Source organism: Salvia miltiorrhiza, chromosome 4 (assembly GCF_028751815.1).
Source record: "Salvia miltiorrhiza cultivar Shanhuang (shh) chromosome 4, IMPLAD_Smil_shh, whole genome shotgun sequence".
NCBI lineage: Eukaryota > Viridiplantae > Streptophyta > Magnoliopsida > Lamiales > Lamiaceae > Salvia > Salvia miltiorrhiza.
Window position 1 is genome coordinate 46,390,477 of NC_080390.1, and position 16,414 is coordinate 46,406,890.

The following is a 16,414-nucleotide window of genomic DNA, read 5'->3' on the forward strand; positions in this document are numbered from 1 at the left end:
AACTGGTTCTTTATATATTATATAGATGTGATGTAATTGGGTTTGTATTGTTATCGTTCTCAAATTCACAACTGGTTCTGAATTAACGATGAATTCACAATTCGAATATAGATTGGTCATGAATTCGAATTTTTAAAATTCACAATTCGAATATAGGTTAGTTGTAAATTCGAATTTTAAAGTTATAATTCACAACTAGAAAATAGTGTTGATTGTAATTCATTTATTAAAGCTAAAATTTAAAAATAGAAATAGTTTTGATTTTGAATTCGAGTTTTAAAGCTTTATGATTCACATAGGAATAGTCTTTGATTGTTGATTCGAATTTTAAAGATAAAATTTACAACTATTTATTTAAAATATACTCCTATTTATTTAATTTAATCAAATTAAATTAATAATAAAAATAATTTATATAAAGATACAGAGTAGTATTTGATACGCTATTACATAAAAATACCATAAAATATGTATAGTATTACAACGTCAAATATTTTCCCGTCGCATTTCAACAAGTAATACACTAATTATTTTTAAATGTAAAATGACGTCATTAATCAACATGAGTTCTCTACATGTCCATATGTCATTTCCTTTCTATATTTGTCACCTACTTTTTCACATAATTTTGTTCTTCATATAATTTCATGCCACAATCTTCTTCCTTTCTTATACTATACATATAAACAGATTTTGCATAATTTCCAAAAAATAAGATATTAGTAATTATTAAAAATTTAATATTTTATTTATTTAAGACTTGTTTGCTATGCACGATAAGTGTATGATATATACTTATAACACTGTTATATATTGTTTGCTTCAAAAATCAAATATTTTTATATATCTTATTAAATATAATATTACTTTAATAAATTAATAGATATCACACAGTATCTCATACTACGTAGCAAATGAGCCATTATAAAATATTTATTTATTTATTTGGAAAAAAGGCAGATAGCAGTAAATTAGAGCATCCGCTATGAGGGGGCTCTGAATTGGGCTCGAGCCCAATGCGCGAGCCCCCCCCCCCACGCATCGATTCTGAAATTCTGCTCCGAACTTGAGGAGTGTTTTGGTTGGGCTCGTGATCTCACAGCCCAATCACAAATTTCACAGCAATTTTTTAAAAAAATTAATCTAAACTTACCATTTGAATGCATCCGCTGGAGGAGTCTGGTGAAATAGCCGTCCAACGGCTATTTAAATATTTTTCTTCTTCTTTTAATTTTCCTCTATATATAACTTCATTTCCTCTCTTATCCATTCACTTCCCAATCCTCTTCCTCTCTATCTCTTCATAAATCCAAAAAAATGTCATCCTCCAATAATTCTTCAAACAATTCTTCCAACAAATTCCTTCTCTACCCGATCCATATGAGAATCCCGAATTATTTTTCATGAGTCTTGCTTCCAATTTCTTGCAAGTGGCAAGTTCTTTTCGATTTGATCCTCCTCCTCCACCTAAGAGGAAGCGTAGAGTTATTCGCCGTGATTGTGAAGGTGGTGGCGACCGATTTTATTGGAATTATTTTGCTCCCGATGCAGTGTATGGCCCACAATTATTCCGATGTCGTTTTCATTGGAGCCGAGCGTTATTTCTACGCATTATGAATGCGTTAGAAGTTGATCCATTCTTTCAACAACGCTCTGATGCTTGTGGCCGCTTTGGCTCTCACCAATCCATTTCTACGCAGTGTATGTTTCATTATTTTTCATTTTTTAAAATTTAATGTAGTGTTTGATTTTTAATTTAATGAATTTTAAATTGTCAAATTTAATATTAATTCTAATTAAAAATAATATTAAAATTAAATTCAAAATGTAAATGAAAATTAAAAAGATGAGAGGTTGAGGGTGGACTCTTAAATGGTGGGAGACGACATTGCTCTCCACGGTGGATGCTAGTCTTTATAATCCGTTTCTTTAAAAAAAAAAGCAAAAAAAAAGGTCCTTTATAATTCCCTCCGTCGCATAAACCGCAAAATATACGAAGAAGAAACCCGCCAGCGTCGTCAATCATGGCCACATGAGCTCCTTTACATGGCGTCGCCGTACTCTCGCGAAGCCAGGAGTTTGCTTTCCCGCTTCAAACCTTCACTCGAGGTTAATCATTTTGAAGTTATACATTTATTTATTTTTTTCTTTCAAGCATTTGATCAAACACCTGGTTCGCACTTCAAATTGCGCCGCATATTTATCTAATTCTTCCGTCTTTCTGATAAGATAATTTTGTGTGTGCCGCGTTATACAGAGGTTGAAGTGCAGCTTTGTCGAAGAAAGGAGTCGCGCTCATTTCTCTTCTCATATGGGTCCGTATTGAACTACTTCACAAAATTGGAAGCCTTTATTACTGTTTTCGGTGTTGATTTACTTGAACATTAGAGCTTGTAAATAGAAAACTCCCTTAGGGTTATTTTTTTCTCTCATGTGTCTAAATTTATGAAATCAATTTTATTGCTATGGATCAAACGTTTGAGCTGAGGATATGTTTTGATTTGTTCTTAGTTGAGCATTTTACCAGTGTGTTATTTGTAAAATCTTAAAAATTGATATGTTTGTGCCTTTTATTTTATGTTTCAGATCCAGGCGAATTTTCGAAATGGAGGAAGTTGGACTCTAGGAATTTTGGTTTAGAAAGGTCAATGATATCTCTTGCTTCTTGGATAGTTTTGAAGAATTTACGAGCGAAAGGTGATAGTCTTGTATGAGTTAGATGTGGCATTATTTATGTATCTTTTGTATGGAAGTTTGAAAAATGTAACATTCTTATGAATTAAAATTGTTGAGCTGCATCGTTTAGCCACTAAAGTATTATAAAATCTTCTCTCTCAACTACAGAGTGCTTAACTTTGACATATAGTTCTTTCTGCATTGTTTTGGTGGTATGAATTTGTTTTGGAATTTTGTGTGTAGTATTGAGTTGTTTGGACCTCCTCTTCAATCACAATAAATGGAACTGTATCTCATGGTTTTGTTTGCTCAACAGTTTAACATATGTTGGTTTGTAGCTAAGAAATCCTATGAGTGTGGTGGTGTGTTAAGCGTTTTTCTAGAAAACTATGTTTTGTAGTAGAATATATAGAAAATATGCTTGGATAGAAAGTTAGAGACCTTAGTAATTAAGTAGAATACTTAAGTGAACCTTGAAAAGTTTTTGGTGTTACCAATACCATCTAACTGTCACATAGATTCTCGAGAACTCATTTGTAGTAGAATCTTCTAGATATGAATCTAAAGGCTACTATACAATTGCTAGAAAATTATATGTACAGGTAAGCAAAGTACTTCTGTACTTGGGCTAAGATGGTTTGGACATAGGAAAACCATCGAAGTAGCTGGATTAAGGATGCTGTAAAGCTTTAAATTCAACTTAATGGATTAAATTTGCTTCAACTTACTTGATTAAGGATGCTTCAACTTACTGGATTATGGATGCTTCAGTATACCAACCAACCATAGGATATTTTCTCTTACCTTTTAAATCCAACTTACTGGATTAAAGATGCTTCAACATGTATATTCAAGCTTTTTTATAAGTTTTTTTATTTTTTATTTTTTAATTTCTTTTTAAATGTAGTCTAGTTATTGAAGTTTGAATTTATAGGATTTGAGGCCTACTTAGTTGGTGGATGTGTTAGAGACTTACTTCTCAATAAGGTGCCAAAGGACTATGATGTGATCACAACAGCAGGGCTTAAACAGGTCCTTTTACTTTCAAGAGTTGTTTGCTGCTTGTATCAGCAAATGGATATTGAGATGCCTGCTCTAACTGTAATATATGAATATATTTTTTAAAGGTCAAGAGGACGTTTCAGCGTGCAATGATTGTTGGAAAACGGTTCCCTATATGTATTGTCACTGTAAAAGGCTCTGTAGTGGAGGTTAGTGCCTATTCATGTGATTTGAGCTTTTGCAAATTTGCATACATCTCTGCCTAGTTGTAGTTTAGTTGTTATACCACACATTTTCTAGCTGCTAAATGGATCAAGCATTTCTTCCTTTTATTTTCAGGTATCAAGTTTTGACACTATAGCCAAAGAATCTGGAGGAGAAAAAGTAAAAGTCCACCAAGAGCCGAGGGGTTGTAATCCAAGAGACTTTCTTCGCTGGAAAAATTGCTTGCACAGAGACTTCACTGTGAACAGGTTTGAATCTTTGCTTCTGTTAGTTTAAATAACTCCGGTCTCATGTACTTATTTCTTGTTTTCCCCTTTCATCATAGGAAGGTAGACTTAATAATATCAACTTCAGTTCAGGCATTGGATTTCAGTCTGGTTTTGTGTCCTTTGAGTCCTAAAGTTAACGATCCATGTAATGAAGCATCTATACAATACACTCGTAGCCATCATGTAGTCAATGTAATCTTCCAGATAGAATTGGAATTAGGGAACTGAAAGCCCATGCCACTGGAAGTTAGACCAGTGACTACTGTCGGAAAGCTTTAACAATTATCTTTTGTGTATGCTTTACATTAGTGCCTATTGCAATCGCTTTACAGAAAGAACCTGAATTCAAGTGAGACTGTGAGAGAAACTGCATGACACATTATTATGTTATGCTAGTTGGGGTAAAATTTGATCATAACTAGGGAAGTAATCATGATGGCTAAGCGTACTTACTACAAGATGCTTTTGAGGGAGTTAATTAGAGTTTCCTATAATTGAGTACCTGATCATTTTTACCTCGCCGGAAAGTAGGAGGAAGAAAATCATTAATATGTGTAGTGTGTGTGGTTGTTTTTCCCACCCCTTTTAAGCTGCTCGGGAAAAAGGAGTAGTTTTTTTGACTTTTTCTGTATATATGTTGTACTTTTTGTTTAGCACTGTACTAACTAAGCCCCAATTGCCTACACTTGAAACAGCTTATTTTTTGATCCTTTTGTGAACGTGATCTATGACTATACTGATGCAATTATGGACTTGAAGTCTTTGAAGGTAAGATATATTTACTTTTAAGGGTACAACATTTTCTTATGATCTTAATTTATTTTTAAGTTGTTCTTTGTTGTCTATAACAGCTAAGAACAGTAAAACCAGCTCACTTATCATTCAAAGAGGATCAAGGTTGTTACATCATACTCATTTGCAAAATTATAGTATCTTTGATTATACTTCATGCGGCATCAATTTCTTTGATTTAGAAATTAACCACCATACTAAACATATGTGTTCAGCAAGAATTTTGCGTGGATTGAGACTTGCAGCTCGTCTTAACCTGTCATTTTCAAAGGAGACAGAGGATGCTCTATATAGCCTCTCTTCATCAGTTGCTGAACTGAGCACGGTAAGTCTATAGTTTCTAAATACTCACCATGTATATCTAGTCCGCTATGTTCTCCTGTAAATTGTGATAATGAAATGAGGGATATTCTGCTCTCCGGATTTTCTTTCTCATAGCATTTCTCATTTTAATTATCTTGCTTTCTCTTTATGAAACTCGTTCTGTTCCCAATTTCTCTGATTTATTTCACATGAGGCTTTTAACAATGCAATTTTCTTCTTCAGTCCAGGATATTTATGGAGATTAATTATATGCTCTCATATGGAGCTGCTGCGCGTTCCCTTATTTTGCTTAAAAGGTTTCGACTACTCGATATATTGCTACCATTTCATGTAAGTTTATTTATGTTGTTCAAAATCAGCACTGTTTGAACTGAGTATTTCTGGTTGAGCCTCAATACATTGTAGGCAGCATATCTTTCCGAGCTGGTGCATCGTCAACTTGGTGTACGTTCCTCAATTTTAATGGTTAGCTTCCTTGGCCTACGGCAGTATATTATTGCATCTATTTTTACGTGTGCTTATACCTCTTTCTGATTGTCTTCTAATCTCACTTTATCCAATACCATTTGCTTTTTATATCTGCGTGTATCGATGTCTTTTTCTGACTTTTGATCATTGGTCATTTCAATCCTCCAGAAATTATTTTCCAATTTGGATCAGTTGATTACTTGTGACCGACCTTGCGCGGACAGCTTGTGGTGAGATACTATGAAAAACTCCTTTTCATTGTCTTTGTTTAAACTGAATACTCCATATACATGTTTGTGCCCAGACATATGGGACATACAGTTTGCTAATTTACTACAGTGGAGATGCAGGACAATGTATCATTATATTTCCCCTTAAAATAGCTTTAGTTCACATTATGTTTGAGGAGCTGAATAATAATACTCCCTCCATCCCATTACAAATGTTCCATTACTTTTGGGCACGGAGATTAGGAAATGTGTAGAAAGTACATAAAGTGGGTTAGTGGAAATTATTTAAATATTAGGTATAGAGAGAGAATATATTGCCAAAAAATGAATGGGACATTTGTAATGGGACATTCCATTATGGAAAGTGGAACATTTGTAATGGGACGGAGGGAGTAATAATTAAGTAGTACAAATGTGGAAATACAAAGGCCGAGCGGCATGAGTTACTGTATTCATGGTCAAGCCTTCCCCTTGATGGCAGCCAAAGAATTTATTCAAAAACGACCTTCCCGGGTTTCATTCTGTCTATTCTTTATCACCCTCTAGCTTGTTCATATGATACACAATACTGTTACCATTGTAAGGACCAGTCACCAAAAGCTGCACTTTTGCAACTCATAATATGATAGACATGTGTTCCTTCTTGTGGTTTGTTTGTTCATGATCATATGAAGACTTTGCCTATTCACATAGTGATCATCTTATTTTGAAAAACATTAAATATGTTGCTTGGGTTGAAAGAGAATAACCAATTCCATGGTTCAAAAATAAATGAAAAGAAGAATAAGGGAAAAAAAGAATGGATCTCTTATTATATATCAAACGTGTCTGATTTCCTATGACAATCAAAGATGCCAAATCCTAGGTAAGGTAAAGAGTAGTTGAGCTGATAGTCGAATGGTTTTTCCAAGAATTGCGAGTGTTTGGGCATATTTTCCTAACTCTAATGAAAATGAGATTGTAGATGAACAGAGAGAAGACAAGTTAGTACTTATTTTCCTTCTTTTTAACTGCTTTGGTCTATATTCTGTCAAAATTAGCCTTCAGTTGCATGTGTGTCGTATGGTGGAACATTCTTAAGAAAACAAATATGTCACCTACTTCCTTCCTGTAGCAGGAGATAAATTCCTGACCACTATATGTATACTTCTCTTAATTCTGGACGTTTACAATTAGGTCAAAAAATTACTCTGTGTTTCTCCACCTAGTCTCTTTTATAAGTATGCTGATTGTTGACCTCTGGAGCATGTCGAAATCTTGGTACAGCCGTTTTATATGATCATGTTACAGCATAGGGGTCATATATGATATTCCTTACTGTGACCGCCCACTTACTTTCTCTATTGTTCCTTCCCTACGAGTAGATGGCTAGTCATAATATGATCTATGTTTTCGTTAAAGAGTAGCACCTTCTTCTCCTTGTAATGTCCTGGTTCTCCTATGTGGAGTAGGCTATATTAGATAGAAAGACATTCCTCTCCCTTGATGGCACCAACCGCGTTCCATTAGTTGCACCTAGCTCAATGCGTATCTGTTAGGGATGAAGTTCACTCTGTATTCATATTATGGACGAATCCTGTCATCAACCAATCCTTATATATGTGTGTGCAAGCTACATGGATGGATGATGTCTTAACATGAGATAAAATTAGGATCTTTTTTCAACAAATGTAAGTTTAGTTGTTACTTGGTTTTCGAGATATGATAGCAACAAACAACTGTTGGTTTCAAATTGCATCTCAATGTACTTGTAAGACATATTCCTTGAAACTATTCAATTTTGTATTGATACATTTGCTATTTCTAATGCTGTCCACCTTCAATATTCGGAGTGATTTGCACAAATCCATAAATATTGAGTTCATTTGTAAAGGAGACTGCTTTTATCTCCTCTATCGTCTTTTTTTCTTCTTTCTTTCTTTTTTCATTTTTTCCTGCTCTTACTTGTATTTATGAACAGGGTTGCAATCTTGGCATTTCACCTGGCAATATCTAGTAATCCTCAACATCCTATCGTAGTTTTGACCTTTACTTCACTTCTGCATCATAGAACGATGGAGGAAAGCATTAAATTTGCGAGACAAAATGCTCTAATTACGAGAATTGACATGCCTGAAATCGTAGGTGTTGTTGACAACTTATTAGATGATGAAATAGTAGAAAGAGTGACTCTGTTTGTTGGGCAAGTAAAACATTCTGTACAGTCTCTGATCAACAAAACGTGTCTCTTGGAATCAATGTCCAGGTTTCCCGAGTTTCCATGTTCTGGTTTGGTAAGTATATTTTGTTGTCATGAGTGAAATCTTCTACTATCTTGTAATTTTATTTATCAATCATTTGAGAGTTATGGCCTTTCTTTCATTAATCATTGAAGATCATGCTTTTGAGCAAGTGTTACGTTTTCTGTTATTTATGCCCTTCAACTTAAGAAGATATATGCCTTGATTGCAAGATTTGCTCATGATCTTTTGTTGGCACTTTTATATGCATTTAAAATTATTTCCCAATGTACCAAGATGTCCATGTTTAGATTTTGCTGAGTTTCTTGTTGAGAAAGTAGTGATTTAATATACTGAAAAGAAATTTCTGCAGTATGCTTGATAGTTGTGATTATTTTGTAGTTCAAACTATTTAAAATTCATGTAGATTGAACTTTAGATCCCCACTCTCTTTACTGGTGAATGGGTTTAATTTAACCTACGTAACATTATTCATTCTCTTTGTAAGTTTTTGTTTCCTCACTATTATATTTATGAATCAGGGATATGGAGTTGATAGAATTTGGTCAAGTCTAAATTAATATAAAAAATTGAAGTTTTTAGATATTTAATTTATGCTTTGGTGGTCTTATCACTTGACTAGTGTAGAAGTTAATGTTCATTAGGATTTCTCTCTTTGAATTACATCGGTGCATTAACACAATTTGTGTCATTGATGATATAATATCAAATTTGTTATTATCTGAATGCGTTGAGTAATCATTGGATACTATCCAAATGTGTTGAATTGATAAATGAAGCCACTTTCATTCACCAACTTGTTTAGGTACTTACTCTTGCGACTTGTCTTTCAGGTTTTCATACCTCAGAAAATGGGGCAAAAAGTGAAGAAATTTTTTGACATTTTGACAGATGGTGCCAATTCTGTAAAGGCCAATGAAAGAACTCAGGAGATATGTCACCGGTTGCTGAAACAGGGAAATGCAAATGAGATCAGGTTCGTGCTTGGTAAGATAATAGTGACAACTCTGCTTCACAGTAAAAAGCAAGGAGCAGATGCTGAAGGTGGAAGGGATGATTTACTAGTAACAGACCGACCACAGAAGTTGGGCAATTTTGAACAGATTCGGAATACGCCAGATCATATGAGCGAAATTTTTGCTGTGGATAAGAACGAGATGAAGAGGAGCGCAACACCATCAAATTACGAGGAATTTTCTGACGTTGCTACGAAGAGGACAAGGTTATCGGGTGGTAGTTCCACCAGTAGCCGCAGATTTAGTGGAAGTCACAGGTCAAATCCAGGTAAGTAGATTCTGAAAGATGAGCATGTGAAAGCTGAGACGCTCCGTGACAGATAGCTCCGTGCTTTCTGGTTGATCAAAGTGAGCAGTGATAGTGTGATGCAAGAAGATAATCCTTGTTCTACTGAGTTTGATTCAGTTCAAGAGTTGGAGGTATCTGTGCTGTGCTAAACTCAATATTTATTGGCTCTCGGAATTTTTTTGAATCAAACGCCGAAATCTAAGGCTATTGCGAGAACACATCTGTTGTACATTCGATCACGAGGGAAACGATGTGAAACAGAGCTTGAGCAATGATAACTACTCCCCATTTTAAGAAGCAATGCTTGTTTGGAAAAAGACATAAAGATGTAATTTTGGTAGCTCTCATAGGATTCTGACATATGAAGGTGCACTAAATTTTGGTGGCTATTTATAGGATGTTTTAGTTGATATCTAATTTTCACTTGATGTTTGAACTATTATATATTGTATCGTGTGTATCTTCAAACGTGTTCAATAAGTATAAAGTATCTTATGTGAACCTAAAATTGATACAAAAATATATACCTGGACCATCTTATACATGTTATAAACATTGATGGAGCCAAAACTGTGAATCATGGGGTTTGATATTTTTCACCAGATTGCAACCACATTTATTATACTCCATTAAACTAGTAATACTTATACGATACTTCTTACAAATTACGGGGAGGGGATATCTGATCATATGTATTTAAAATTCATTTTTTACATCATAGTTTTTTCGTGCGCTGCAGGTATTATTTCGCTAGTACACTTAAAAATCATTAAATAACTCAAAAGTATAAAAAGTTAACTCATAATCCAATTAAGTATTGGTTGACACACACACATAGACATTAGGGAGCCTCAGCTCCCCCAAACATTTTTTATTTTTAACTTGGGTAAATTTTATGATTCGTTAGAAATTTGTATGGAGAAGTACTTTAAAAGTAAACAACGTCGTCTTTTAAGATATAAAAAAAGAATCAAGTATATTAATGAAATGATTTAATACGCCGGCTATAAAAAGAGAAATTAAATATAAAAATACGATCAACGAAAAAAAAATCTGCCCCTGCTACGAAGCACACTCTTTTGTTAGTTAGTTTTTTTTTTTTTTTTTTTTTGACTTGGGGGAGTTGGGGAGGGGGAGCAGTGGGGTTTGAACCCGGGACCTCACTGTTCACACACAGGAGGTTGCACCGCTTGATGTCCCCTCAGGGACTTTTGTTAGTTTGTTAAAGAACCAAAAAGTCCTAGTTGAAATAATATCCGATTTAATCTTTTCCATGACAGATGAGAAAGTATACATATACGCATGTCATTAAAAGCTACCTTAGACCCATAAATTCCGGTCAGAAAATTCATGTCATCACTGTTGAAAATTATTAACAAATTTAGGAAATAAATTTCAAGTAGGGAACTTCCTTGATTTTCTCACATGTTTGATGGATGTTACTTGGTAACCTCACATCAAACTGAGTTTCATTAATATCATGTTAATTATGTTTATATGTGCTGGTAATGCATTTTTTTTTTTCAAAATAAACTTCGATAATAGGACAACTGCAGCTGAACTGGAATTAGATAGATTTTATTATCAAATAGAAAAGAGAATCAGAAAGTTACATGTCAATGAATCACAATCAGCAAATCTAATAGCCACGAGCAACGCGTTGTGTTGCAAGTACTACTATCATCATCTTGTTCTATAACCTTAGTAAAACTGTACATATTTTGCCTATTGTACAAGAAATTCTGCAGGTTTGCATCTTGCTGCATATCCAAACTTGGATGTATTATACTTTCTATGAACCCCTGTAAGTTTCCCGGTAGCCGCCTTCTGGTGGAACCCCACGATCATTCTCGAGCATCCCCTGAAGCCAAGAAAAACGAAAAGGCGTTTCACGGTTGATTCGCCTAAGAAAGCAGTGATGACAAGATTTGTAGGATCAAGAAGACTCACAGTAGTTGATCTTGGGAGTAGCTGGTGTGGCCCTCGCAGGTCTTGCTCCACTGTGCAACTCCATGAAGCGTGCACTGGGCTGTGTATATAGCAGCCGCAGCCAGCAACGACGGCGGATACTTTAGCATCTCGTATTCCACCAGACAAAGCTCAATCAAGAAGTAAGAAAGTAGCTCAAGCTGTTACATGGCAAGGGATGTCAAACCATTTTCATGTCATCTGATTGCGATAATTAAGACCGTATCTACCTACTTACCTCGCTGTCCGACTGGGCCGCCTTGAGGAATCTCAACATGAAAACATATGTAGTCGGGACGGACATGTTGAATTGCAGAGTGTTGAGCATCAACTTCTCCTGGAGAGAAGAAGAGAGAGATGTGTATGTGTGAGTATTAACCATTTGCCTCGAAACAGAATGACTGACTGAAAGGAGGAAAATTGGGCACCATTTCGAGCACTTGTTTCTTATTGTAAGCCTTATCCGAGATAAAAACTAAGTCTTCAACAACAGGAACTGCAACTTCCTCATATTTGCATGCCAGGAGCATTGCTACTAGACCGATAAGCTGCAGCTCCTTTCTCACCACCGATTGCTTTGCTAGGAAACGATCAATCAGATTTACTGTTAGAAACAACGTCTCTTTCCTGAGATCGAATTTGTGGTGAACCTGTTGGTGTAAACAGAATACAGTGATGAGTTCCACTGGACTAGCAAGTAAATGAACAATGCTGCAGTCTTGTATTGTATGATTGCTTCCCCTACCTCTATGAGCCAATCGATTAGGATGGCCCTCATTCGTTCATTTATGTCGACTTGTTGTGACATATACTCAGGTGATACATGGCTCGCACCCTGCACCAACCAACAACCAACTCAAAATCAGATATGTGACAAGTTTGCTAGTCATTTTTACAAATTTGTTCACATATAAATTATTTTGATTTGAGCTGAGCTTGAGCTTGAGCTAAGTAAAAATCAAATGACCATTCATCCCAATCTTACCTCCATTTTCTTGTAATAAGCATATAAATCCTCAACATAGTCCACAACAGCAAGTGGATTGTTTGCATCGCAACCATCTATGTCTGTGCTAGTCTCTTCAAATATGTCTTCCATTTCAACCTCCTCCTGCAACAACTCTTGTCTAAATCACTCATGTCCCACAAAATCAAAACAGTGATGAGAAGTAGAAAAGTGATGCACACCATTTGATTCTTGTCTCTCATTTCAATTTCTGAATGCTCCAACGACATTGGCACAGGCTCGTGATCATCAACATCTGTCAAAGCTATATCCTCAAATACCGCCAACTCATGAGCTGACGTCTTCAACTTTTTCGCTTCCTAACACAAATGCACCATAAACCGATTAATCCTTTGCTGAATCCAAGAAATCCCCAAATTAAAGAGTCACTCACCTCCACAGTGGGCTGCTGCTGGACTGCCATTTCAGCAGCCGAGTTCCTTAACAAATCAAGCAATCAACATCAGCAAAATTCAACCTAAAAAGAGCAAGCATTTTGAAATAAAGGGAGGGGTGTGTCATGTGTGTGATCTAACCTCGTCATTGGCCTATGTGCAGCACCATTGTTACAAACCCCTTCCGCTCTGTGATTCAGAATTAGAAAAACGATCAATTTATCTCTAAAAAGAGCACAACAAATAATTAAATTCTTGAACAATATCTAAACTTGCAAGCTAAGATGAATTTACTTTGTAAATCCTCGCTTCTTCGCCACATAACAAGGCGGATTAGCTCCTCCCAGTTCATGATTGATCACACTTAGAGCTCTTCTATTGTGTCCTCCACCTTCCATTTTCACACACAAAAAAAAGGAAAAATCTCAGAAAGAAAAAAAGATGGAGCTTTAAGCCAAGTTGAATCCAAAAAGCAGCGCGTCGGAGACGCATATCATCAAACATTTACCTCGCACATTTGTGGGTCTAATTGGAACAACGATGTTATTCTGATTAGATATAACCATTTCCTAAATTTCTTAAATTACGTAAAGAAAGAAAGGATTAGTAGCTCCAAAGACAGTGGAGTATAAGTAGTTGTTGATTGAAAAATGTGGAGCGCCATTGTTTCCTTTTTTGCGCTCTAGTTTTATCGTTTTGAAACGCAACGGCTAGTTAAAATGTGGCAGTTGACTCATTGTTTCCGTAGAAGAGCGTGGGCTCAACGGTCACATGGGTTGGCACTTGACATGTACCTTTCGAATTTTGTCTATAATCTATAATATAAATATAATCAATCAATTATTGGTTCCATCACTTTTTTGCAATTTTGTCTTTCTTTATTTTATTATTATCTTATAAGAATATAAGCTTGGTGCACCCTCGATTTTAAGTAGAGATTACTCAACAAGGCTTAAATCATGGATTGGGTTTTAACATACAAATGCTTAACTTGTCTTCATAATGATTCAAGTATTGTCTAAACTACTATAAGGGCTAAAATTACTAGTACTATACTATTTCTTTATATTTGTATATTATGTAAATTTAAATACGACCATGACTTAGGCACATTTATTGTGGATATGTTTTCTCCATTGTCATGAGATTCTATAAGAACAACAAGTTGGATTAGACACTAATCAACTGTAATCTTCCAATTTGAATTTTTAAATCGATTCTTGAAGTCAAGATTCTAAAATTTATAGTGTATGATTAATTACCATATTTTTATATTTTTATTCAGAGCTACCTGATTTCTTTGTTATTTAGAGCTACTTTAGATGGAAAAAAATATGTTTATCTTAAGTGTTTCTTTGCTAGAGAAAATTTGGTTATAGAATCGACGTGGATGTGACATGTAACACATGAGATTCTAATGAATTCATAAGAAAGTAAAAAAATGATGATACTTATGCGAATTTGCATAAGGTAGATGATTCACAAATTACAATGAGAATGAGAATAAAAGTAGTAATTTGAGTTAGGACAAAGAAAGATATTCTAGTCGGTTCATTTCATATTGGGACTACTGATGAATGCGACACGTGGCTTGATGTTATAGGACGTGTTGTTGGTTTTAATTAAGGAGTAATAATGTGTTGGGGAAGCCATAATATAAGTTGAAGTCAGATACGAAACTGATGAAATAAAATCTAACGAAGTCTTTCTCATGCGTTGCTCCCGAATTATGAAACATTTCTACATTTTTAGTTGCTCAACTTTAAATCATTCATAACATTGTTGCTGTACTTTTCACGTCAATTTCAAGAGTTAATAGTAGTTATTTATACTTATTTAACAATGACACGATAATTATTTGAATTTAATCTATCTATATAATATATACAAGAGGGGTTTTTTCCCTCTAATTTTCACTCTGTTTTTCTCTCTCTTCTCCCACCAATATGTCCACTATTTTTTATTTTTCTTTCTTTTATATTTTAATTATTTTACAAACATTATCAAATTTGATTAATGAAAAAAAATATTCAATATGTATCTTAGATTTAATAGATAATATAAAAATCACGAAAACTGAATTTAAAATGAATAAATTATGAAAATATTAAAATTTAAAATATTTTATTATCTTTCTTTTCATTAAATTTTTACAACTTTTTATGTATGTTTGTGCATGAAAATATTTATTTATTTATTATGACATATAATACTTTATAATAATAATGTGTAATGTTAATTTTAATTGTCGAATAATTTTTTAAATTTGTTTAGTTAACTGTATTATCATTACACTTTATGCAAAGTTAAAAATTTATATTTTTGAATTTAGAATTTTATTGAGTCATTGATATGGATTATTTTATTTTTAAAACATTATTATTAAAATGCGTTTATATATAAAAATGAAGAAAAAACCTATAAGAAAACCCTGGAAAGCAGAATAAGGGCCGAACCTCATTAAAACCTGTTTACGGAAAACTCAGTGCGAAAACCCGTAAACAGGAAAAAGAGTACTCGTCTAAAGGACGAAAGAAGAAAAAACCAAAAGTGGGAGAGCGGAAAGGATTGTTTCCAAAACTCCGGCCTAACCATCGTCCTAAAACAATCCCGGCTCAACCCACCCAAACACAAACAACATTTTAACAAAAACACAAGAACGATCCAGCCAAAGCAAGCAAGTCAAGACTCCCAAGGAGACACAATCGGCTGCCAAACTCGGCAGCAAAATTCACCCGACAGAGTCAAGAATCCCCGCTGCCAAATCTCCACAACATGTTCTTTTCTGTCGGAGTAAAGTTGTGTCTCTTGGACATGGTTCTCATGAATTGAGCTGCTTGTTCCATTTGTGCATGGAGCTGTTTTTGTTCGGTGTTCAGGTGGTTTGCGGTGGTTGGGAGGGGTGTTCTCCTTTCCCTTTTACAATCTCCGGATGCGCTTGGGGTTGGGGATGGGAGAGTCGTGTCCCATTCGTAGCTCCGCGGCAGTCATATCCAAGAGACATAACTCTACTCCGACATAAACATATTTTATACTATTTATATTTAATTTCGATATTCGTCGTGCATCGTATGAATGGACGTACTAATAAGATGAAAAACCGTAAGAAAATTTGATAAAGTTATACATATTGCTATCATTTTTTTAGGTTAAGTTATATATTATCATTTAAAATGCGTTACTTAACCATTTAACTATATCGTCTAGTTACTTTTTATATGATTTCCAGTTGCTAATTATGGAGTAGTAGAAAGTACTGAGATTCAAGGAAAATCGTTTCAAGATGTTGGAATCATGCCCTTAACTTCAAGATGTTGGAATCATGCCCTTAAAATGTGTCGTTTCTTTTTTTCATCTAATTAAATTATGGTTTTCAAAACGTTTATGAATTTCAGTTAAAAGGTTTTCAGCTGATAATATATATTTTGATCATTCCATGTATTTTTCTCAGGATTCTGAAGAACAAAAAGATAAGGGATAATTACACGTAAATATGTCAATTTTAGCGAGAATT

General features: G+C 34.5%; 2 protein-coding genes across 3 annotated transcripts; one reads left to right on the forward strand and one right to left on the reverse strand.

Moving 5' to 3' along the window:
• The first annotated feature begins 1,278 nt into the window (after positions 1–1,278).
• On the forward strand, positions 1,279–9,973 carry LOC131023801 (uncharacterized). Of its 2 annotated transcripts, XM_057953401.1 has the most exons (14): positions 1,279–2,109; positions 2,258–2,315; positions 2,587–2,697; positions 3,611–3,708; positions 3,804–3,887; positions 4,018–4,151; positions 4,868–4,940; positions 5,024–5,069; positions 5,180–5,289; positions 5,511–5,618; positions 5,694–5,753; positions 5,925–5,986; positions 7,947–8,259; positions 9,060–9,973. In XM_057953401.1, the coding sequence occupies exons 1-14, from the start codon at positions 2,047–2,049 to the stop codon at positions 9,516–9,518; spliced, it is 1,779 nt and encodes a 592-aa protein (XP_057809384.1). In that variant the 5' UTR covers positions 1,279–2,046; the 3' UTR covers positions 9,519–9,973. The 2 variants fall into 2 exon arrangements, with proteins under 2 accessions (XP_057809384.1, XP_057809385.1); XM_057953402.1 differs by lacking the exon at positions 7,947–8,259 and having other exon boundaries at positions 1,905–2,109.
• A 1,117-nt stretch (positions 9,974–11,090) lies between these two features.
• On the reverse strand, positions 11,091–13,662 carry LOC131023802 (G2/mitotic-specific cyclin-2-like). The gene is made up of 11 exons (XM_057953404.1): positions 13,409–13,662; positions 13,195–13,291; positions 13,042–13,089; positions 12,900–12,945; positions 12,688–12,825; positions 12,485–12,610; positions 12,245–12,334; positions 11,928–12,149; positions 11,738–11,836; positions 11,482–11,660; positions 11,091–11,392 (listed from the first exon to the last, which is right to left on the reverse strand). Exons 1-11 carry the CDS (start codon positions 13,464–13,466, stop codon positions 11,257–11,259), a joined length of 1,239 nt encoding a protein of 412 aa, XP_057809387.1. The 5' UTR covers positions 13,467–13,662; the 3' UTR covers positions 11,091–11,256.
• Positions 13,663–16,414: the final 2,752 nt, after the last annotated feature.